This window comes from Haliaeetus albicilla, chromosome 27 (genome assembly GCF_947461875.1).
Source record: "Haliaeetus albicilla chromosome 27, bHalAlb1.1, whole genome shotgun sequence".
NCBI lineage: Eukaryota > Metazoa > Chordata > Aves > Accipitriformes > Accipitridae > Haliaeetus > Haliaeetus albicilla.
This window is the reverse complement of record NC_091509.1, coordinates 11147752-11171917: the sequence shown is the minus strand read 5'-3', so window position 1 is coordinate 11171917 and position 24166 is coordinate 11147752. Positions and strand designations below refer to the sequence as shown.

Here is a 24166-nt window from a genome sequence, read left to right as displayed (position 1 = left end):
ATCTCTCTCTTTGCTGCGGTGGAAATTATATATGCTGCAGTGTGTGTGGGAGAGAGAATATACGTTGCTGTGTGTATTGTTCTGAAGCATTCTGGACCGTAAGGTTTGCACCCTGGGGGCCAGGTTTTCCTAAACCCCTCCTGTGCCGGGCGCTGAGCTCTTTGGAGATGCATCCCAGTGAGAGCATTTGGGAATTGGACCCCTGTGGTGAGCGTTACCCATCTGTGGCCCTGGCCCCCATCCTGCCCACGTGAGCAAGGGGAGACCTGTGCTCCCTCCCCAGGTGAAGCACCAGATGCTGGAGCCCTGTGCTGCCCCTTTTTCCCTCTGCATTGCCTGGATGCATTTAGGTGACAGAGAGGGTGTCTCCGCACCTCTGCAATGATGGACTGTCCCAGCCCTGAGCAGCAGGAGAGTGTCCGACTTGTTACAAGGGCTCAGCTCTAGGGCAATGTGAGGGAGAGGTGGGGAGGGTGGGCATGTGGCAAAGCTGCTTTGCAGTCCACGGGTGGGCTGGGAGAGGCATAAGTGGGGGTCCCTCAGCTCTGCACAGCAGCGTGGCTGTGTGAGCTAATGGGCTAAATGGGGACAGACGAGGATAGCAGCAGAGTCTCTAAACAAGAGTCATCACCATGTATCTGTGGATTGAGCTCTTCCTCCTCCCACCTATCCACAGGTAACCCTTTCCACCCAGGCATCATGCCTGAGTGCCTCCAGAGTCCCCCAGTCCAGCTGGGAAACCTCCCAAACTGTGGCACAGCCCTTCCAGTCCGAGGGCTGCTGCATTTTCTCGCTCTGCTTCCAACAGCTGTGCTATTAAAACATTTCTCTCACTTTTCTTCTGATGCGTGTCATGTTGCTTGACACTTTTAGCGGAGACCTGGCTGATGCAGGAAGAGTAGTGACAGGGGGTAGATGAGTGGTGCCATGTATAGAAAACCCAATGCACTTGTGCTTCAGTGTCTTGGTGTGGATGTGGTATTCTGGGACACGCAGCTTTGGATAAGCCACATCTGCACCAGGGTTGAAGGCAGCTGCGAAGGGCTTGGTGCTGGATGAAGATGCTGTCTGTGCTCTAAGGGGGGTGATTTTCATGTCCCCACTGGTTGGGATGCCAGCAGCAGTTTGCAGTCAGCTTGGAGCTCTGCCTCTGGCTCTTGCCACCCTCTGGAGAGGTTGTGCACTACTCCGGCTCCTCATGGAGCTGATGCTGAGGGACTGGGTGGCCTCCCTGAGCGCAGGCAGCAAGTCTGTGCAAGGTGGTGGTTATTTCTAGGTCTCTTGATTTCCAGCCCATGCTCCCTTTGGGATGTTTACAACCGCTTGGTGTGGCTTGGGTAGGTTTTGAACATGAGCAGGTAGCTGACTGTGCTGCTGCTGCTTGTGATCACTGTGTTCCCGGGCGCTGAGGGCCTGCCGGGTATTTGGGGAAGCGGAGAGGAGGTCGCCAGCTGCTCAATTCTTGCTCAACAGACTCCTGCGTCCCAAGAGGCTCAAGGTGATGAGGCAGCTGTATGCACGGACATGGTTTCGCCGCCTCTTTTCTGCATGCACGTTGCTGTCCCTCGGCATGATCTGGGCTTCCTCCGCTTATACTCAAGTTGGAGGTTTTAAAATCCCTCCCTGTGCGGCTCTTGCAGAAGCTGGAATTGGCTGCGGCTGCACGTGCCCCCTCTGCACCTTCTGGTGCCTCCTGTGTTGGGCAGAGGCAGGGGCTGAAGGGTGATTCAGTCCCTGTGTTGGTTGTCCTGAGGTGTGGGGTTTTTTTGTGGTGGTGGTTGTTTTTTTTGGTTTTTTTGGTTTTGGTTTTTTTTTTTCATTTTTTGTCCCACAGCAACTCATGTGTTGTGGCTGTGGGGTCTCTGCGGGTGAGACTTGGGAAAACTAAGCCTTTTTCACACTCCTGATTGCTTGGCAGGTTATCTCCATGCTTTGTTAAAGGGAGAGCACTTTGGGCAGCGTTTGCTTGGCCAGTGGGTTGCCCCAGGCCAGCAGGGAACATGGGACAAGTGGTCTAATAGGCCAAGTGACAAGAGGGTAATTGAGGGAAGCACAAACCGTGGTCGAGTTGCACAAAACTCTATCCTAGAGCAAGGATGGAAAGGGGAGAAGAAACAGGCTGGGGCCAATATGGGCAGTTAATGGCAGAGCTGCTGTGGCCTATGGGTGGTCTTGGCATTTCCAGATGTGTGCATTTCCAGATGTGACCTTGCAGAGTCACAGGTCCCCTGGTCCCATAAGCTGGTGCTGGGACAAGGGCCTCCCCATCAGTAGATCTGCCATGGTTTCTGGTGTTATTTATTGTCCTTTCCTCAGGTGGATGAGTCTTGGTGGGAGAGGGAAGAGTAAAATGTGGTGCAAGATATTAGAGCCTCTCAGCAGAGGGTTTTTGATGTGGCTGCAGTGCCCAAACTGCTGGCCTCAGTGATGGCCTCCTATATAGGCTTTTTTCCTGAATCCCCTTTCCCAGCAGAAATCAACTCCGTCCTCCTTATCAGACCCATTTTTACGAGAGCGGGTTGAGGGCTGCGATGAGTTTGTGGTATTTGCCGCTCTTGTGCGAGGGCTGATGGGTTCTTACCTCCACAGCAGGACCAGGCACCCAGGGATGCTCTGCACGAGCAGGATGCGGCAGCTTGGAGAGGGGCTGTCTGCTGGGGAGCCGCCAGCATGGAAGGCGCTCTGGGGAAAGTCCCTCTGAACCAGAACTGAGGATGCTGCTGTTTTCTACAGAAGTGTCAGAAGGCCACTGGAGGCAGTGGGCAATGGAGAGCAACTTTCCTATGGGAAAGTAAAGACTTGTTCCATTTTTAACCCTTGCTAATTGAGTCCAGGGTGAAATGTGACCCCAGGTTACATAGCTGTAATGCCTTCTCTGTGTGCTGGGCTCTGGGCCCTCAGGAGGGGGAAGGAGTAGTGGTTTGCTGGTTTTGGCCCAGCTCCATGAAGAAGCGCATTTTTTACCAGCTGTAAATAAGGAAAATTGAGAGGCAGGAAGCGGACATCTCCTTAACAGACATTGGAGCTGACAGCCCTGTGCGTTGCCTCAGGGATGCCCACCCAGGACAGCGAGTGTGGCTCAGGCAGAAGAAAGCACAGGAGAGTGGCAGGGGAGTTTGGGGTCCCTGGTGGGGCCACGAGGTGGGAGCATGTCCGCTTGGGAGCCTCTGTCCTGGGAAACATGTGAACTGGCCCTGGACTGCTGTGGCAGGAAGGAAGACAGCCCAGATAGGCAATCGTTTTTGGCAGGGGTCTCCCCTCCCTCCTCAGCACAGGTATAATGAACTTTCCATGCTTTGCTCTCTGCTGATATTCATGGATGGAGTTGTTCCGCAGAGGCAGGGAAGTAACACTAATCCTCTGCAATTAGCAGGAGCTGGGCTGCATGCTGGTGCCATTACAAACCATCCTCGTGAATTTGGGAGCCCCGCAGGCATCCCCAGTGTCTGGGGAAGGGCTGGAAGTCACACCCAGCATGGGCATCTCATAGCAGCAGCCTGCATGGGAGACACGTTCTCCTGGGAGACTGGGATCTCCTCCTGCTACCTCCTGCCTCTTATTTCCAGGAGGCTTTGTAATCTGATGGTTTCACTAAGACAACAGTGATAAATAATGTATTTGAGCTTTGTCATTAAAAATAGACGGCTGTAGCCTAAAGGTGACTTGTGGGGTAACTTGTGCCTGCTGTTCTGCTTAGTAACTTTCAGGTTTCATAACAGTGGTTTGTTGTGTGTGTGTTTTTGTTTTTTTTTTTTTTAAAGTACTGCTGCTTTTTTCTCCACGTTTACTTTTTTCAACCTTGCAAATATTAAATGTGCCATGTCAGGTTGGTTTTGTTGCAGCCTCTTAGGAAGAACCGCCTGTTGGGAACTTTCTCTGCCTTGAGGATGTCAACAGATCATTTCTTCTCCATAAGGAAAAACAATGAACATGAGTGTAAAGTGAAAATTTGGAGCAGGGGGGGGAAGTGAAGCAGAGAGTTAGCAGCAGTCAGCAATTGCTCTGGACTTGCTTCTTCAAATATCCTTATACTAAATTCCCTGTTGTCTGCAGAGACTTCAAGGAAAAAGGGCAGGGTAGACAAGACCAGAGTTTTTGGTGATAAATATTCCAGATGTCCTCAGGCCATCAGGAGGGAGCAGGCCAGCTGCTGGTAAGGGTCCAGATGTTGCCTTTGGGAATGGATCTCCCATGGGAGCTGGCTGGCTGTGAGCTCTCTAAGGTGCCTTCCCCTTCTGTCTGTGTGGGGCAACTTTTATGAGTCTCATCCCCAAATATGGCATGAGATTAATCTCTGGGGCTACCCGGGAACATGGGATGAGGAAGAAGAAATGGCAAGAGATCGGTGGAAAGCCCAAAGGATCCTCAGCTCTGTGCACAGGTCTCCCTCCAGACACAGGACACGGCGCAGGTGGGCGAGGACTAGACAAGAAGCGTGTGGGTTCGGCTGCCATCCCCGATGTCTCTGTGGGCAGCTGAGCAGGCTTTTTCTTGGAGGTTTTGTCATTGCTGGAGATCCACACCAGGAAGCTGCAGAGCCTGGATGAGACAGGCTGGCTTTGGTCCCTCCTGGTGGCTCACAGACTTCAGAGCAGCATGGGCTGTGTGGAGGCACATCAGCTGTCTCTCAAACTGCCAAGGCTGCTCTGAGATGCAGCGCTTTTGAGCTACAGATCATCAAAATGACGGTGCTAAGAGGGCTGGAAGGGGATGAGGGAGCGTTTTGCAGCAGGGTGGCTGGAGCGGTGCAGGGGCAGTGCTGGAGATGGAGAAGACAGGCTGGAAGGGAGCGTGGCACGTGGTCCAGGGCACAGCCATGACAAAAGGGGGTGGTGGTGGGGTGCAACGAGTGGCAGAAGCTCCGTCACCTGCGGGCAAGTGCCTGGGAAGTGTCACATCACTGCGTGGTAATGCTGCCAGCGTCGGTCATGTTGCAGTGTGCAGAGCTTCCCTGAAAATGGGGAGCCATCCCTTTTGTTCTTGAAGACAAAGGATCTCTCTCTGGATCTCTTCCAGAACATAATCCTGTGGAGTGGAACAAGAAATTCTGTTAACCCTACTTCCCTCTCGGCCTGGTAAACAGGAGGCGCCGAGCAATCCACTCGCCTCTTCCGCCTCTCGGAAATCCTGGGAAATAAATGTTTTGCTGCTAGTGCAAAACAATTAAAAATGGGGATTTGTGCTTTCTTGCTGGATGTGCCTTTTCCCACCTCCTTGATTAATCTTGGATGCAGATGCGAGTTGTTAGCTGTGCAGCTCAGGATTTGCTGTGCATTGCCAGGACTTGACCAGTGCGTCTTGTAGCAACAAAAGCAGATGAAACATCTGGTTGGAAAAAAATCAAAAAACAAAATGTGGTGCTTCCCGCCAGTTTGGCTGGGAGGGAGGAAGGGACAGGCGGGTGGAGAGGGCGCAAACAAGATAGTGTTCAGGGTGGGAAAATGTGATCTAGATTCTCCATAACAAACTTGTCTGTTCTCCCAGAGGCTCTCCAAGCCAGCGTGAATGGGATTTTTGCAATGACTGGAAAGTCCAAGCCTCCCAGTCCCTGAGGATGATGAGGGGCAGTTTGCGGAGAGGCATGGGTGGGTGGGAACGTCCTCCCCAAATTCTCTTGGGAGGTGTTGATGAGGGCCACTGCTGTTATAGCTGATTGACTGCTGCTGAGCAGGGAAAAACCGGTGATGTCAGATGAAGGCCATTAACCAGGCAGGGGGACGGGGGCGTGCGATGCTGTGACACTGTGCCACGTTGAGGATATTAATTCTCAATTAACTGTTACTGCTGAAAAGCTGTATTGTTCCTCAGGGAGGGACAGATGCTGATCTACGTCATCCTCGTTATTCCAGCTGGCGGTCTCCCGGCAGTCACTGGGAACAGACTCCGTTGGCGCCGTCGCTGGTGGCGATGGCGTAGCATCTGCTGGGGGGTCCTGGGTGGCCTTGTGGCAGTGGCAGCCCTGTGCTGACCTCGCCTGATGTGTCGGGAGGGCACGGAGCAGCCTGGGCATGGCTGAGCAACCTCCACTACCAGCCTGTGTGTGGGCTGAGTGTGTTTGCCTTGTCTCGTTTTGGGCTGAGAAGAGCATGTTCAGGGCAATGTGAGGTGATGTGGTTTTTCAGGCAGCATCTGGGTATGGGGGAATTGAAAGGGATGATCCTAGCACCCCGCTGGGGAAAGGGATGCTCTAGTAAATGAGCGAGTGGGATCCCTGGGAGCTAATGGATCACTGTGGACACCGGTGGATGGGTCAGCAGGGACAGATGTACTGGGGGGTGACAGGAGCCAGGGAGCTGGTGGGATAATGGCATGTTCAGGCTTGGGAAAGACTGCTGCAAAAGTGAAGTTCACTTTGTCTAGAAATTCATTTTCAGTCTCTGCCTGATGGAGCCTGTGACCACCCTTAGCTTCGCTGGACAGAATGGGGTGGTTTCTGTAGGACCCTTTTCCTCTCTTCGCATCAAGAAGCGTGGCTGGTGTCGCAGAGTGGTTGCAATATTACACCATCTTCAGAGTTTGAAAAGTCATCTTGCAAAATGTGAAATAAGTTGCTATTTGCCAAAAGGTGGTGTGGAAAAGGGACTTAACCCAGTAGAAGAGGTCTGGTTTCCAGAGCAGTCACCTTTGAGTGGACAGCATGCACATCTTCGTGTGCAAGGGTGGCAAAGTTAAGCTTTTCTTTGTAGACATCAAAGGTAAACACCATTTTAAGACAGGAAAAAACCAAGACAGAACAGGGAGGTAAGGCCCTTACCCATGACCACAAGCAAATTGGTGTGGAGCTATTAAAAGGGCAACTGGTTCCTGGCAGGCACCTTCACACATGGGTCCCTTGAGTATCCTGCCTGCCCCAGGCTGAGCTGCTGGTGTCTGGGAAGGGGATGAAAGAGCAGCAAAGAGTTGACTGCTGAAAATTTCTTCCTGATGCTGGGAAGGACAATCAGTTCTTCCTCAGGGTGTATCACGCTCCGGTGCTAAGCAGCTAATCCTGCCGACTGTGGCTGTCCCCGATAAGCTATCCAGCCAGCTCTGATTAGTTTCCAGCAACTTCATTAGAAAAATAATGTTAGAAGCAATTGGAAGTCAATTATGTTTTATGTGACTAATGTTGTTAATTATTATTACTTTTGTTAGTTTGCCTAATCCACCAAGATTGTCCTATTAATAGATGTTACTAATTTGTACCTACAGTGCACTGACTTCCACCAGTAGATTTCAGAGCATTTCCCCAAACTGTCCTCTGTTTTGTATTTACTGTGGATTAACATTTTATTTAAAGTTAATTATTGTGAGCTGTAAGTTTCCACAGTGTCCTATAAACATCAAGCAAGCTTTGTAGCCTGGGTTATTTTTACAATGTGTCAGGCAAAGAAACACAGGATAACAGTTTGGGAACACTGGAAGACATGATTGAAAATCAAACCTGGCAGATAAGTGATTTGGAGTATTGTACACCTCTCTGTGCAAGAGGTAAGAATTGTGCTGGGTATGGATGGAGAGAAAAGAGGGTCAGAGAGAACCTGAATTACTTGCCCACAGACACAGAGTGGTCTCTGATTCCTCTCCATGCTCTGGTGTAAGATGGAACCATAGCTTAGGAACCAGTTTTTTTGCACAAGGAGTTTTTGCATAGCTGCAGAACAGTTTAGGGACCATTAAGACTGTAGGCTGGATGTGGAGGAAAATCCTTTGATCTAAGCTTTTTCATGCTTCCTTTTTCGTTCTCCTTTTTTTCCTTTTTTTTTTTTTTTTTCTTCCTTTATGAGCAACTGCACTGGGGCAATCCAAGAGATCCCCTTGTGCTATGCCGGGCGCGGATCCCCTTGCGTGTGCTGGCTGGCAGGGCTCGGAGTGGAGCAGCCGGGCTCCCCGGCACTGCTGGCTGGCAAAAGTGCCTTTTTGTTGTGTGGTTGCTAGCTGTGCCCCTTGCAACACTCGGCACTGCTGGGTGGGATGGTTTGAACGTAAAGAGCCTTGTTTAAAAATGGATCGAGGGCTCCAGGCAATCTCTGGAACTTCAACATGTGTTCAGGCAAACTGTGTGCATAATTCAGCACATTTAGTTGTGTTAACAAAGCTCCTTGCCAGCGAGCGGAGTGTTTGTTTGGAGATGGCATTGTGATCCCTGTCTATCTGTGCAAAGATTATTTTCATTCCTAAAAAAATAACAAACCACAAAACTATGGAATTTATATAGAAGCAGCAGTAGGAGGTCAAGGGTTGCCTGAGCACAGCATCAGGGGCTCTGCTTGTTGTGTTTGGCTTTGAGAGAGATTCCCAGTGTGATTTTTGGGGCAGTAGTTGATCCCCATCTGTTTGAGCTTCCTTCTTTGATGGAGTAACAATACGTGTCTGTGCTGCAAGGCAGACCACTCAGTCAGCCTGGTGCAGGATTGGACCGGGACTGGGGGGGCAATTGCCAGTGGTAAGGATGGCACAAGAAGGGCCCACCTTGTCCGAAATGTTCTGGGGCTCTGGATGGTCAGTAACTTTTTTTAAAGCAGAGTTCTATCACTGGCTATTTTGTTAGTAAAGACATTGCTTAGTTTTGTGCAGATGAATTAGCTCTGTACAGCTGGGAGCAGATTTACTGCGACTGATTTACTGTGTGTCTTTGGTCAGGTCACTCAGCTTCCTGCCCTGCTGCAGTCCTCCACCTCAAATGGGCACAATGTTAATTTATTTCTCAGTTTTAATTTTGAGTGCAACTTTAATGGAAATGTTAATTGACAGTGAATACTTCAGAGTATTATTTGGGAAAATGCTCTCGAGTTTTCCATGTGGTTATCAGATAGTGACTGTAAAAAAAACCCCAGTGCTCTACTAGATCTAAACTAACAAAGGTCGTAACAGTGGTTAGTGAGAATAAAAGTACCTCGCAGTTGGTTAATGTTACATGTGATTATTTATGGGTAGCTTTCTGACCGTCTTGTGAGAAATATCATAAACTTTGTGATTAGTTACTGGGAGAAAGCCACTGTTGGGACATGTTAACGTTGCAGTTTCTCTGCCTGAGGGGTTGTGCCCTGCAGCCCTCCCTGGCTCTGCTTGTGGGGCTGGGCATCAGTGTCACAAAAGTTGCACTTGCAAAATAACAAAGAAAAATCCCTTTTTATTTATGTCTTATTTTTCTTAACGCCCTCCTGTTGAGGATGGGAAGCTGATGGGAAGCTCTTGCAGCGACCTTTGGGGAGCGTGCCTGGCACTGACAGAACCAGAGTACAACACATAGGCACTGAGCAAACACCCAGGCAGATTTTCAGGCAGGGCTGTTGACACCTGATCAGCACTTCAGACACATCCCTTGTGCTGTCCTTGCAGTTATCCACTGATTTGGAAAGTTACACCTGGTGCATTGCTTAGGGGCCTCCCTTACGTTTACTTGCCAGCTCTTTTGCAGTGGCAGAGGAAGGATACTTGCTCTGTTATGGGACTGCCCCTTTTCTGCCTCCCGCTTCCAGTGCAAGTTTAGATGGATCACTTATTTCTGCTCTGCTTTGGTTTCCCATCTCAAAAATGGGAATAAAGCAGTTGCCAGCTTTGTACGCTTAAATTCAGGTATCAGCCCCATAGACGTGTCTTAGGCAAGGAGGTGTGGATGAAATGAAGTCTCTCCTCTTTTGCCCTGCAACCCACTGGTTCCTCAGGAGTGGCCCGTCCAGAGCATGGAGCTGATGTGACAAGGTTTTTGGGAGGTGATGTGGTGACAGCAAGGGGGGATGACTGTTACAAACTGGTCAGAGTGGCTGGTTATTTTGGAGAGGGCAGCCCAACAGGATGCCTCCTGGCTATGTTCTCACCACAGCCCTGTACACTGGTGACCAGCATGGGAACACAGGGCAACTGAGCCTTGCTTTTTTTCTTAAGAAGAAAACGTTTGCTGGAAAGCGTTGTGTTGGGTGCAGATGTTCTGTGTCTCTCATCCATCGAGGTCAGTTGGAGTTCTGCCAACACGGGTGACGTGTGTGTAGAAGAGGCCAAAATCCTCCCGTAGACGAGTGCTGTGGGACTTGTCCGTGCACTCTGGAAGACGGTAGCTTGGCTCTTACAGCATCGCAGCACAAATAGGGCCTGAGACTGAACTGGTGACATTGGTGCAAATTCAGGGTAAGAAGGTCTTGTGTAACATCACTGGTGCCCATGCCAGGCTGGCCCAGTCTCCATGGAAAGTTGGAGATGACTCATTTCCCCTGTGAATTTGTGAGCTTCTGTCTCTCGTCCCTTTGGGCATCTCACTGCTAGCACTGGTCTTCTGACCCGCCTGCATGATGCTCTTTGCTCGCTAGTTCTATTTATAGGGAATTTAATAAGAGATCAATTAAAGAAATGAAAACAAACTGAAGATGTCTGTCAGTGGAAAATCTGGAGTGAGGCAAGGTTATTGGTAGCAGTTGTTTAAAATCTTGTCAGCTCTTTTTATAGACAGTCCCTGTTGCTGTGGGACAGCTGAGCTGGACCCCTGTGGCCGAGCAGCTGGTGGCAGCTCCTGCGTGGGACCCTGCCCCCCTCCCGGGACCATCATATTGGGTGGCTAATGCCTCCCGTGCTCGTTATAAAGGGGAGAGATGCTGATGATGAGAGAAGCGGACTTGAGGGAGTCCCCCTTTGCAAAGAACATGCTGGATAGACACTGCTAATTAGCTCTCGTGATTTAATGTTTTCCTGTTTGCATACTGCGTGTTGGGGGATATGGTATTTATGGTCCTGTGGGGAGGATGTGAGCTGGTATGGAGAGAGGAGATTTCTGTTCCTTCAGAGCTTTATGATCCTCTTTCCTCTTGAAAACTCCAGCTGTGGGGAGACCAGGAAATTGGAGATTTGTTTCCAACTGAGTGAATTAGCGTCTGTCTCTCTAAAATCTGTTTCTCTGTTAAGTTTGCTGCACCCTAAGTATTACATTGACTTGCTGCCTCGCACCTCTGCGGCGTCAGCATTGGGAGAGCCTCCCGCTGCAGTAAGAGGCCATCCCAAAGAGTCGGCGGTCTCGAAGTCCGTCTGGGGTCTCTGGTGTGTTCAGCTGTCCCATGGTTTCAAACGGGTGGGAGTGAACATGCAGAAATCCTCTGGTCAGGGCCCCTCCAGGCTAGGATCTCCTCTCCTGACCCCATGGGCACCGGGGTCAGTGTGCTGAGCACCGAGGGTGTGCCAGCACTGCCCGCATGCTCCCGGCATCCTTGTGCCCTTCTTCCAAAGTTACCTGGAAGCAAATTATTTCTCTTTTAAAGTTTGAGCTGCTTCTGCTCTGTGTTCCCAACCTGGTGATGTTATCCCTTGTCTGGTGTTATCTCTGGGGAGACTGTGATGTACAAAGTGAGGACTTAATTGTCTTTGCCTAAGTGAAATCTTAGCCCCACTTGTCCCTACTGTTACTGTCACTTCTTTCTGATCTTTTCTGCTCCTGCTGCTGCATTCATCAGCTCCTGCTGTGGCCACCTCTGCTCCAGCTGCCTCTTATTTGTCAGGTACTTCCTTTCTCCTGCACTTCACCCCCCCCAAAAGTTACCACACAGAACAAACCATGTCCTCCAACCTTATTAAAAACATAGGGGATATGTATTTGCATAGCTCCTGGGCTCTGTTTGATACTGTTTCATCAACTGAGAGCAAGAGGAAGGAAAGTGCTGAGTTGAGGGAATTCAATAGGCGCTGTTAAAAAAAGATGTCCAAAACCACAAACATGATCTCATGCAACATAGGCATTGTGATCTGGGAACTACAAAGGCCTGAGTCTTTGTGTCTGGGCAAACAAAGGAACAGAAATAGCAACCCAGAAATATTAGTTCATTGTCAAAAATGATCCTCACTCGCTGGCCATATGATTTATATGGAACAGAAACCGGGGCAGCTCTGCTTTGCTGCTTTAGGCAAGTGAAGAAGAGGGAAAGACCAGTGAAAATCTGTGTGCTAGGCTTAGGTCTGGATGCTTCTGTAGCATCAGAGAAAAAGCACTGCTGTGGTCTCTAAGTCACCAGAGTGGCTTCTTCATGTCTATGTTAGAAAATCAGCCTTCAACTCATGCTGCGGCTGAAATGCATCTGGTGCCACTGCCACTTCTAATTTAGGAATATCACTTGGAGATTATCAAATAAGCAATACTTTGATCCTGCCTTGGCATTTGCACACCCAGCAGCATCCTGGGGGCTTGCTCTGGGTGTCCTTCTGCCAGCTGTCTTCCATTACCATTTCTGTCAATGAAAACAAGCCCAAGACCATCCATGGAAAAAGACTTGTGAAGGAGAACCAGGACAAACTGGATTCACAAAAGGCCCTTGGGTAAAGGGAGCTGGGGGTGGGGGAGAAGGAAGCGTGTTTCAGAGGTTGGTGTCAGTCTGGTTTATTTTCTATTTAGACTGTCCCAGTCTATGGCAATCCCTGTACATCCTCTGGTACACTGCTGTCTGTTAACTACCTTGGACCAGCCCTGTAACGGGCCCTGGGAAGCCGAGGACAATCAAGGGTGAGGAGCTGTTAAAAATGTGAGGTTAAAACAAAAAAAGGTAGAACTGGCACTATGCTTGTGGATCAGCATGAGACCCTGCTCCACTGAACCATCTTCCTTTTGTCTTGCTATTTTCTGTGGAATATCTTTTTTGTTTGTTTGTTTTTCCTCAGAATCCCCCCCCCCTCTTTTTTTTAATTTTTATTTGGATGCCTGTGTCTGCAGATCAAACAACATACTTCCATCATTACAAGTCAGTGAGTCACAAGAGCCATAATGACTCTATCTTAAAAATAACCCCAAAGCCCTATGCAATTGCTGTGCAGGCTGGGATGTGTTCTTGCATTCCCCTGGGAAAGTCGGAGGCAGACTGAGGAGGAGACCCAGGGAGAGATGGTTATTCTCATGAATAAGCTTTGATGACTTTTCATATCTGCTTTTTGTCCTCTTTGCAGCTCAGCTTTATGCTCTGATGTGAGCTCTGTGAAATGGATGTTTCCTTTCAACCCTCCTCCACTTCTATTCCTTTTGCCTTTGTCTCCTCTTCCCCTGCCCCCCCATCTCCTTTATTTTTTGGGGGGTTGGGGAGGTTTAGAAAGATCTCATCTCTTAATAAAACTGTGCCCGCTCAGCCACTTTGGTATCAGTGTGAAACAAATAATGTTTCAAATGCTCAACTCTTTTTCCCTCCTAGGCAATGGGAGGGAGTGGAAGAGGTGAGGCAGGGTTATTTCCTGATGATGCTCTGTTGACAAATGGTTTTGCATCAAGCTTGAACCCGGTCCATTGATAAATGTGCAGAATCCCAGCTTTGAGTATTTGGGCAAATGGAGTGCTAACCTGCAGGACATCGTATTCCCTGGCCCAGCATGGGGACACCTCAGTCTCTGCCTTAGGGTTCAGCAGAGGAGATGCAGAGTGTGCTGAGCGGCTGGGGTGCTTGTCCCACCTGCAGGGCTGGTGCAATTCAAGGGTGCTCCTGACAGGAGTAGAAACGCAGGCGCTGGTGCAGCTCAGTCTTGGGGTCACTCCCTTAACCTCTTGTGACATTGTTCTCCCCATTTGTGAAATGGGGAATAATGCCTCTCCCTTCCTAAAAATTGCTCGGTTGTTTAGTTCTTTTGGATGTCTGGACACATGGCACCCTTAGATCTCCTAACAAAAGAGGCTCCAGTGCTGTGGGAGTAGCTTTTCCTTAAGTGCCTTTTCCTAAGGCAGGACAGTAAACCACATTCCTGTTTATCCCCAGTCTGGGAGTGGGTAACAGTGGTGCAGAAGAGAACCGGCAGCCCCTGTCCATGGGTAGGGGTGAGCAGTGGTCAGACCTGCACCAAGTGCCTCTGTTGTTGGTGTGCCATGTGCCCTTTCGTTTAAAGACTGCTCCTATCAGAGCTGACAGGGATTTGTCATCAGTTAAATGGGGAACTGGAGCACCCAGCTGAGCATCTGTGCCCCATTTTTCCTAACTGTAAAACAGCTGCAGTACAACCTTGCTTGAGACATAATCCATCAATTATATCCATGACTTGTTTTGAGCTGCTGATCCATCAATGCCCTTTTGCGACCCCAGGAGTGACCCCACTCGGACAAAGACCATGTGGGGTGAAGTGGCACATACCATCACCCGCATATCTCAAGGGACACACATTGGTGGCCTCAGCTTTATCTTCTGTGTCAGTGTCATCGGATGAGGGTGGTGTTGGCAAGTGGCTATCCCAGAATAATCCAGCAATAATAAGCTTAAGCATGAGATGAGGCTCACTTAGAGATGCAGAGAAGTCCAGACACATTTAATGAGTGACACAGACATAACAGGTCACAAGTAAGGTGTTCTTTCATTTGATTTTTTGGTGATATTTAATACACTAAAAGTGGGGAATGGAACTGCCCTTACTTAGCCTTTTCTTGGTTTTCCTGTTTCCACTCTTTTACTGTTAAGGGCAGAAAGTGTGACTCTTCCAGCGGCTTAGTTTCAAGTTACCTTCTCTTAATATCTCTGTGTCTTCTGCTGTATTTCCTGCAGCTCTTCATGGTGACTCCCCAAAACCTCACTGCACAGCCACACAACTGGCAGGTAGTTCTTTCCCTCTGGTAAGTGATGGGAAAAACACTTGTTGGAAAGATGTATTGCAGGTAGTCAGAGGGTGTTCATACCCTTGGATGCAGCTATATCTTTGAAGAAAAAAATCCTGGACCCTCTGTCTAGAGCACCCTCAAAGCCTCTTGAAGATTTGATCTCTTTCCAGAAATCTCAATTCTTTTAATTCCAAAGAAAAAGCTGGCTCCCTGAGCTCGGCTGCTGTATCTGCTCCGGCTACGGGCTTTCCACCAACTCCTCAAGTACGTTGTGATCGTCACCTGCACTCTGTCTGCTCTCGGCTCTGGGCTTTGGCCCAAGAGAGCTATACATCATATTCAATTGTGTCATATTGTACCGGCTGCTTTTGGGAGGAACAAGACTGCTGAACTCATTTTGCCTCTGACCTGAGCAGATAGAAATGGAGGTCTCCAGATGGGCAGCCAAAGGGCTGTGCTAAGCACTGCTGCTCCACCTCACTGAGATCTGCCTTTTCTAGGCAAAACCTTAGACCCCTGAGGTGAGAGTTAGACCTTCGCTCCTTCTCCACAAGCTGTACAAGGCAGTGAGCTCACCCAGTCTACATCCCAAGTGGAGTTTCTTATCAGCTGCCCACTCCAGACCAAGGGGTTGGTTGATACTGACCTGGTGCTGGGAATGCATGGTCGGAAGTCGCTAATTGTTTAATGCATGATGTTATCACTGTTCTAGTAATAGCAGTGGTGCAAAACTAAGTGAAAGCTCCAGCTCTCCTTGCTATCGCTTTCCCAGGAACTCCTAATCTCCTCAATGCTGTGTTGTCCTTTCCATTGCTTTTTCTGGGGGAGCTACTGTACTGACTCCAGCTGCTTACCCGCGTACGTGAGGTCTGGACCCTTTCCTTCCTGAGATATTTCTTTCTTAACATTTAGAAAAGCAAATTGCCTCTATAAAATATGCACTGAAAAAGAAGAGCCACTCGCTGCCATCAAGAACCATGCTGTTTCCCCCCTCAACAGAATATTCCTCCTACTTGAAAATAAATACTTGTTGAGAAACTGTGATTCTTGAAGTGGGTCTCTGCGATGGCATATTTTGTCCAGCAGGGTCATCAGCCAGCAAGGGCTTTGGGCAGTTGGGCTTCTCAAAATTAATTCTGCTAAGGATAATAGGAGTTGGGCATCCTTCTCTGTTTCTTGCACACTAGTGTTAGGCATGTGATGTCTCTTAAGATAAGTTTCTCTGAGTAGTTATAAATTATTAGCAGCTGTAGCTAATTAATCTCAAGCATTTACTGGCACACATAAGAAGAATGAATACTTTTATTTTACTTGGCCATTTTTTTACAGTTTACAGTCTAGATCTGCTAGTTACTTAGTATGTGAACTTGAGCAAGTCATGTATCCCTTGCAACTGAATGTCTTTCACAGAACGCTAATTCTGGTAGCTCTTACCAGCTTTTGTGGACCACTCTGAAATGGTATGAGATGAAAAGCATAAATAAGCTACTAACTAGCCTTGGCGTAATTCTGTAAGTAGTGTATCTATTGATATGGATACTAGCTACAGATAAAAGTATCATTCCGTATTGGTGGTGGTATTATTGGGATGAGGTTTTAATCCAAAACTATGAAGACAGATGAGACTTTTTCAGAGGAGTATCTTCTCTTGGATCATTCACTGGCCTTGGAGCTCTAGATATTGAAAGTCTGTTTGTGACATGGGTTTTATTTATTTCTTTAACTGCTAGTTAAATATTGAGAGGAACCAGAATACTGCCCTCGGAAGTGTCTCAGGATCCTATATCTACATTGAAAATAAATAGGGTTCAAATACCTAAATTACTGAAATTATTTTGATTGGGGGGGTTGCTGGTGGTGGTACCATTTTAAGTTGTATGCTGTGTAGTAGCAGGAGAATGTACTGTGATCAGCCTCAGAGTCAGCCACACTCCCTGTTCTACCTACGTATGCTAAATGTATAGAGATCATGTCTTACCAGTGGGCGGCTGGCATTCTGGATAAGGACCTGCCTCTGAGTCAGCTCTAATGGATTTAATTCTCCTGCTCAAGCAATAGTGGTTTACACTTCTAAAGTGAAAAGCCCTTCTGGGTTGTGTTGCTCTAGATAAAGTATTACATGCTGTACAAACCCATAGTATACTTCATAGACTGATTTAAAAACCATGTTACGCTCTCAGCTTTAATGTGCTAAAGAACAGCCAGGACCTTGACAGCTTGCTAAATAGGAGTAGTGATTTGGAACTGTTATTTGCAGAGTGTATGTGTCTGGCTGAACAGCCCAAATTGTAGCCTCTGTGAGAGTAGTTGCAATTAATTACATACTGCTGCAAGATTCTGGCCTGGATTCCTGCCTCAGTCCCACATAGGAAGCAAGCACAAAACTGACAGGATGGTACGAAGCAAAACGGAAAATTAAGAGAGAATGAAAAGCCTTGCTGGTGATTAGTTGGGCAGGGTGGAGGGAGAGAGAAGGGAGGGGAGATGAGTATTTGCTAGCAATGCCTGGCCTGAGAAAAGATGCTGGTACCTATCGTAGGGCATGGCTTAGGACATGACCGTCTGTGCGGTCATGCCCTGAGACCAGGAGCCGTCAAGCAGGGACCCAGCTCTTGCCTTGGCTGCACGGCTGCGCAAAACGGTGGGATTAGAGCAGCAGTGCACACGTACTTTCTCTTTTCCTTACTTTGGTAGACCGATCACATTTTAGCTGCGGCATCTCTGTAATTCTCATTACTGGAATAAGCAATATAGAGCTTGACTGTCCCGGATGGTGGTTGGTCGTTGTGGTTTGCTCTAGCGTGGGTTTTATGGAGCTGCTGGAGTGCCACGTGCATACAGAAAAGCAAACTGTGAAGAAATGCTTTCAGTTTGAAGTACTACTCTGAGGACCAAAAGCTCTGAGACTGCAGCCGAAGTAATCTAGCTATTAATTATGATGCTCATTTTTGGGGACATGTAGTCTTTTGCCCACTTGGAGCTGAATAGGCCTGCACAGACTTATTTCTGCAGGACATTAATTTATAAAAGTACATGACTGGACTAGCAAACAAAAATCTGTAGGACTTTCTTGACCCACTGAAATCAATAGCAGTAGTCCCACTGCCTCTCTGAGCAGAGGCTGTAAAGAAGCAGTATTGCTGCTGGAGTAGGATACGAGGCAGACACAATGTTTGTGGAACATTGCAGCCACCTCTGGATAAGTTTGGTTTGGGTTTTGTTTTTTTTTATGTCTGCCTTATTCACTATGTTGCCTTTCCTTTTGAGTTTCTTTGCATTACTGCTTATCTGCCTGATAAGTATGTCTATGTGAATTAGAGAAAAATGGGTTATGCTTTTAAGTATCTCAGTTAAGACTGTTTTTCTAAAAAAAACAAGTTTTCTCAAAATATTCTTCACTGACATGATAGTAACATCTAAACTTGTTCTTAAAAGGTGATGTCTAAAGAATCTTGTTGTGCTTAACAGTTGACATGTAGATGTCTTTCTGAACACATATGGCCTCAGATAATTAACCTTCACAGCACCACCGAGACCTGTAAAGAAGGTCATGCTGTGAGCAGCAGCAAGTTAGGTCAACTGCCTCGGGTCAGAGGGAATTGGTGTTGGAGCTGGGATTGGATCCAGTCCTCCTGAGGCAGTAAGAAGTCTGGTTCTTGAGGAATGTCTCTAAGTACATCTGGAAAGTTGGTTTGTATTTAAAAAAAAAAAAAAAAAAGCTATTCATAGCACAGCCATCGCAGAAACAGCATCTATTTGTTCAGTGTTAAGAATAAGAAGTTTCTTAATGGTCTGATGGAAAGGCTGCATGGAATTCTCCTTGAAGCAGGAATCCTTTAATTGTTCTTGCAAACCTCTCCTTTGTGGTGGATACGTATTTGTACTGGGAAATTGAATTAGAGCTTCTTACTTCTCGACAGCTCCAGTGAGACTTGGGTAACCTCAACTGAAACGCCACTAGGTAACTGCAGGGTTGCCTATGTGAAATAGCTCTGCTCTTCCCTGGTCCCAACCAAAAGAATCTTGCTAGCCTCCTGGCCGATACCCTCAACAAAATAACACAGGACGTGGGGTGGAAGTCTGGCTTGGTTGCTGTCAGTATGAAATTTTGGGGTCCTTAGAGCCTCGTGAGGAAAAACACTGTAATGAGGAAACCTTCATTTCCAAGGTTGCTGTGTCAGATGTTCTCTAGCACTGAAAAACACCTGCATCTCCTGTTCCCTATTAATTACTAGAGATGTTCAGCTGACACAGTATGGGGATGAATTCTCTCCTATGGTGATGGCTTAAAGCTGGTTCACTCCAGAACTGCTGTGTGGTTCATAACTCGCTTCTCTATTCCTGCCTACTGACATGTGCCAAGCCTTGTGTCATCCAGTGAGCAAAGACTGTGGTCATGGAGGCTGATGGTGCTTGCCTTAGATCCTGGCTTCTGTGTTTTTTTGTGAATTAGTGGAACTTGCTTGTGGGGGGGAAAAAAAAAAAAAGCCTCCATTTCCCCACTCGTAAAATGGAAGTTCTGCTCCTCTAAATTTCATAGTACTTCCCAAATGTTTTTAGACAAACAGATGAAAAGGAGTTTAGAAGAGGGATCTCAAGGGATATGAATTACCTATCAGCAGACCTTCAAGCGGAGTTAATGAGATGGAGAATTAATAACCCCATGGGTGGGTCAAGCTACACTAACTATGTACCTCTTTGCATAATTGATGATCCCCCCAGTGCAGTGATCCGCTTGCCAGCGTCCTGGCTCGGGTTATGAATACTCAGTCACCTGGCATAGCTGTAATTAATCCCTTTGTGCCCATATGGTAGGCAGGTGCTGCAGCTTTCCGCTGGGGATTTGATCTTGTTCTTGCTCCTGGTGTTGGGTTTCCCTGTGGGAGGCTGAGATGCAGGAGTCCTGCCTGCTTAGACCCCAGGAAGGTGCTTCAGTGTCCGAGAGCTGAAACCAGAGCCAGGACCTGCTGCCGGGGTCTGCTGCTCCTTGGAGAGTGGGTGTGAGGGCACGGGTGGGGGCTTTCTCGGCTTCTGTGATGGAAGCAGTCCTCTGGCGATAAGCGACCGAGGAAGGTGTCTCGGCATGTACGGCACGATGTCTCTGAGGAACGAGGCAAACAGAGGGAAGTACAGCAGCTTGCAAGGTAGGAATGCCAAATCTGCCCTAAAACTCTGTAATTAACACATCCAGGTTTTGGCACAGTGGTTATCTGCTGTGTTGGGAATACGTGCAATCGATGTGAAAGAAGGTACAGAACAGTCAGATAACAATTACAAAAAGGTACTTAAAACCCCTGGCATCTTTTCTCATGGTAGCTGTAAGGCCTTCATGTTCTGGACAAATTTTAGTGGCTTTTTTTGAGTCTGGAGAGAAAAACTGCATAGTTTCTCCTGCTTTTACAGCTTTCTCCATTTGCAGTTGGCCTGTGTGCTGCTAAAGCAGCTGATGCGTTCTGCAGTAGCAACTGCCTTGTGCTGGGGGGTAAAAACAATCCTCCCAGAGCGTTAAAATCTTCTGTGATGAAAGGGGCTAGACAGACTGTACAAGTCACTGTTTATGTTCCAGATAGGACATGCTGCACCTGAAGGTGAGTAATGAATCTGAATTAAATTCCTCCTGGTAGGCTGATGCACCTCAACTGACTGCAGCGGAGCTGCCTGGGTTTACACGAGCTGGCAACGTGGCTCTCTGTTGATTTGGGTTGCTTTATTTCTAGACCCTCCTTTGTAAGTACTATCAGTCCTTGGGGCAAAACCTGCACTTTCTCCCACTGGTTGGGCTGGCAAGGTTGGAGCAGGCAACTTTTGGCTTCTGTAGAAAGCCTGGGCTGCCTCCACCTGCTCTCCTCCCCTGGTGCTGCTTGGGGCTCTGGCTGCGCTGCAAGTTGTGGAAAGGTCTAGCTCTGAGCGGGATGCTTTCTGGACCAGGGCCAGCTTCTTAAGCTGAGTCTGCTTCCTAGCAAATGAGGTGGTATTTTGTCAGACTGTGGCCTCTGGGCCCAGCTACTTGCTCTTCAACTTCTCCAGCATGCTCTGGGCTCCTGCAAGGAAATTCCTGATGCTTAGATTTAGATTTTGTGTTAGTAAGTACAGTTTAAAAAAAACAAGCCCAGCTTGTGTTTGCAATGTGTCAGTTACTCCATGCTTTATTAGAACCAAGAGAATTTTCCTGTAGTATGTACTGGCCAGGTCAGATATTTGTATTTCTCAGAGGTTCAGGGCTGTCTGGTTTTGCCATGTATCGCCCAAAATGCATCCAAAGCCTGCAGGCACCCACTCTAACAGTGTGTCTTGTTGTCAATTCGGAAGTGTGTACATGCAGTTAAGAGTGCAGCCTCCCTGTACCTGGGGATGGAGCAGGGAGGCGAATGCAGGAGGCTGCTCGTGTCCCACTTCTTCACTCTGTCATCTCCATTTGTGTTTTGTTGAAGGCTGTTTGGAGACACTTGGGAATGAATTGATTGTGATTGATTTCAGCAATTCTCATATCCCTCCCTCCTGATAAGCATCCTGCTGCAGAAGAGCTTTATTGGCTTTCAGGTGATGGACATGGGAAGAAACTTGAAGAGAATGCAGCAGGGCCATGGTTCATTGGTTAGGGCACTTAATCTTCATGGTTTATACTGAGTTTTGTGTTAAGACATAGCAACTATAACAGAAACAAGCATTGGTCCAGTGCCTTGTCATGTGCTGTGTTAAAGGAGATAGACACGTGCGGTTTCTGAAATTCTCTGCCTTTCAGGCCATTAAAATGTGACTCATAAAGCAGTCAAACTTCCCCCCCCACTGTTCCTAGATCAAGAGAAACCATGTACAATTCTGCTGTGACGGTGAGCGTGTCCTTTCTGGAGCTCTTTTGTAGGCTTCTGTCTGCAAAAGAGCATAAAAGAAATCCCTTTCAAATTTGGGACAGTAAGCTCTGTTAAGAAAGCTCAAATTCTGAAGGAAAAAAATGCTGCTTTCATCTGCCCCTGAATCACCAGCAAAAGTGTGTCCTTCAAATTGTTAACAAGGTCTTGCACCTGTCTCCATACGCACAACTGTAATTTGCAGGAATTTCCTTCTGACTCCAACTGGTGACCTTCTCCAAAAGCTCTCTTCACCTTTTGAGGAGTAGCCTAGATACGTCCAATCTCTTTGAAAGCAGAAGTCCTTTTAGGAGCACCTGCCCATGGACATGTTTTCCAGAATTAATTCTTGCAGCTCTTCTGTAGCTGACGGTGGTTTCCACTGTAGCGGCAGGGGGCAGAAGGCACAGAGACGGCAGATGTGTTGGGCATCATGTGCCAAAGCCCAGGCTGAGGGCACAGCTCCCTCTGCTTCAGAAGGGTTCGTGGCGTGCACATACACAGAACCAGTGCTTGGGTTTTAGACCGCGTGCTTACAAAAGCAGCTCTTCTAACGATGCAGTGATACACTTGGAGGCAGGCCAGCTGTCTGCATTTTGGAGAGAGGTTCAAGGCACTCTTCTCACTGCGTACCTCCCACAGCACGCCCAAAGCCTGCAGGCACCTGCTCCAACCATACGCCTCGTTGTTGTGGGTATGGGCTTAGGTAACAGCACAGCTTCTGTTCCTTTCAGGAAGAAACAGGGAGATGAATACAGGAGGCCACGTGTGTCTAATTTATTCATTCTGTCATCTCCCTGGGTTCTCTTTATTCCCTTCTCGTTTTGTTGAAGGCTGTTTGGAGACACTTGGGAACAAGTCAGTAAGAGCACAGTACATGCCATGCACTTGCTGATTATCTTGGATGCAGGATAAACATAATGTCTCCAACTATATTTATTTCTTTGGTGAATTCATTATCTGGTTGCAGCCAGCAGGGGCTGAGCCCAGTGAAATGCAACGTGCAATGATATGGGGTAGGCTGTGAATATAAAACCTTTGGTTGCCCACCCAGGCATCACATTTTTTCTTATTTTCCATATTTTTTTTGTTTTGTTCTTTTCTGTCCCCAGAATAGTGATCAGCTGGAGATCAGAGTTTTCTACCCACTGCTTTTCTTGGAGGAGTTGTGTTGGTATCGTGGATGCTGCCTGCGATAACCCCTCCTCCAAAATATGGAGTATTTAAAATAGCCAAATTTGGAGTTTCTCATTTGTTTCCCCTCCCAGTCTTTATTCAGGAAAAAAGTGAGATGTGGGTGAATCTCAAAGGATAATGTCCGTGAGCTGGAGGAAAAGTGGCAGGAGTTGTGCAGAGCATGGGCCATTTGGGTCACACTCTTGCCTTGATCATTTCTTATTTCAGGGGCTTGACCTTTCCACCTTGAAGGCGGAGGTGTTCACGGTGTCTGTGCACATCGCAGGCATGTGGCGTGCTCTGCTCCTTCTGCACAAACTAGACCTGCTCCTGGTACACACCATCCCTCAGCCAGACAGCCTGCTGCCAGCAGCCAGTGGGATTGCTCAGCCAGCCACATTTATTGCCCGAGAACTCAGGTGATTTTGCTCAGTGATGCAGGCGGGAATTCCCTCCGCCCTTTTAAGGTTTATAGGGTTTTTTGTTTGATTTTTTTTGCCCTTTTTTGATAGTTTTTGACACTTTTGAGAGAAGCTGTTGTTAACACTGTGAAAAGAATTCAACCATCAACCAAAAAGCATGAGAAGAATCTCAAGGAATCAGAGGACACTTGTTTTCATTTAAGTTAGCAAATTCTGTAAAGAATGAGCAAGAAAATGTCATCTGAGCAGTTGTCATTTCTTTATAAGAAACAGCCTGGGCCCCATGAGCGGGGCCATACTGTTGGGTGTGCATGAGGGATATATGGTTTCTGGGGGGGCTCAGCACCAAGGAGCTGAGTTCCCCAGGTCTGAGGCAGAGGTGACCCTGGAAGCAGGCTGAGTCTCACTCTCATAGGATGCTGGTTCATCCCCTGCTCCACCAGCCAACGTGTTCTCCTGTGGTCCATGTACCTCTTAATCTTCTATTCCAGAAATCAGGATGGTTTTAGTTTTTTCCCCAAATTTTGTTTTAGAGTGAAATCTCTACTAACCTGCCAATCACAACAAACAGCGGAGTATCCTGTCGCCTGCGAGTCTACCCGTCAGCCCTTCTCTGGTCAGGGTTTATCTGTGAGGTTGGAGCCCGGCCTGAGGTTTGGATAACTTTTCATTTACAATTTAGAATACTATAATAAATAAGCAAATAACAGCCTCTTTCCCAGACACACACGTACACATGTACACATATACATGTGGAGCAATGCTTAATTCTTGCCATCCGCGGGCCTAGGGGCTGTTTATATACAGCATTGCATGTTTATATATGGAGTTCATCTCCTCAAGTGAAGACAGATTAAGCAGCGGGGTGAATACACCAGTTATGTGAACTATGGGATTTCCAGCCTCAAAATACTGCCAAGACCAAGCCAGACAAATTGGTAGCACAGCAGTGTTTCTCATTAATGTACATGGAAAGTTGTGCCTTGCTGATAATGCATAACAGTATCCTGTTGGGAGGTTTGGGAACCCATCTGGGAGCAGCTATCAGAGCTGTATTCAAGGCTGGGCTGAGTCTTCTTGCTTTCCTCTGTGTTTTCTCCTCTTAGAACCTTGCAGGGGATAAAAAAAGTGCAACTCCTCTGCATCGACATCCTGAAGTCTGTGGGAATATTACTAAGTGAGTGGTATGGTTTGCTGAATAGAAA

At 47.7% G+C, this 24166-nt stretch overlaps 1 protein-coding gene across 1 annotated transcript in view; it reads left to right on the top strand.

Annotated features, from left to right (window-relative positions):
* Window positions 1–19528: 19528 nt before the first annotated feature.
* The window catches only part of NEURL1B (neuralized E3 ubiquitin protein ligase 1B), a 101030-nt gene continuing 96392 nt past the window's right edge, over window positions 19529–24166 (top strand). Inside the window, exon 1 of the mRNA XM_069772760.1 lies at window positions 19529–19659. Coding sequence (XP_069628861.1) covers window positions 19599–19659 — 61 coding nt within the window. The 5' untranslated portion in view covers window positions 19529–19598. The remainder of the gene's footprint in view (window positions 19660–24166) is intronic.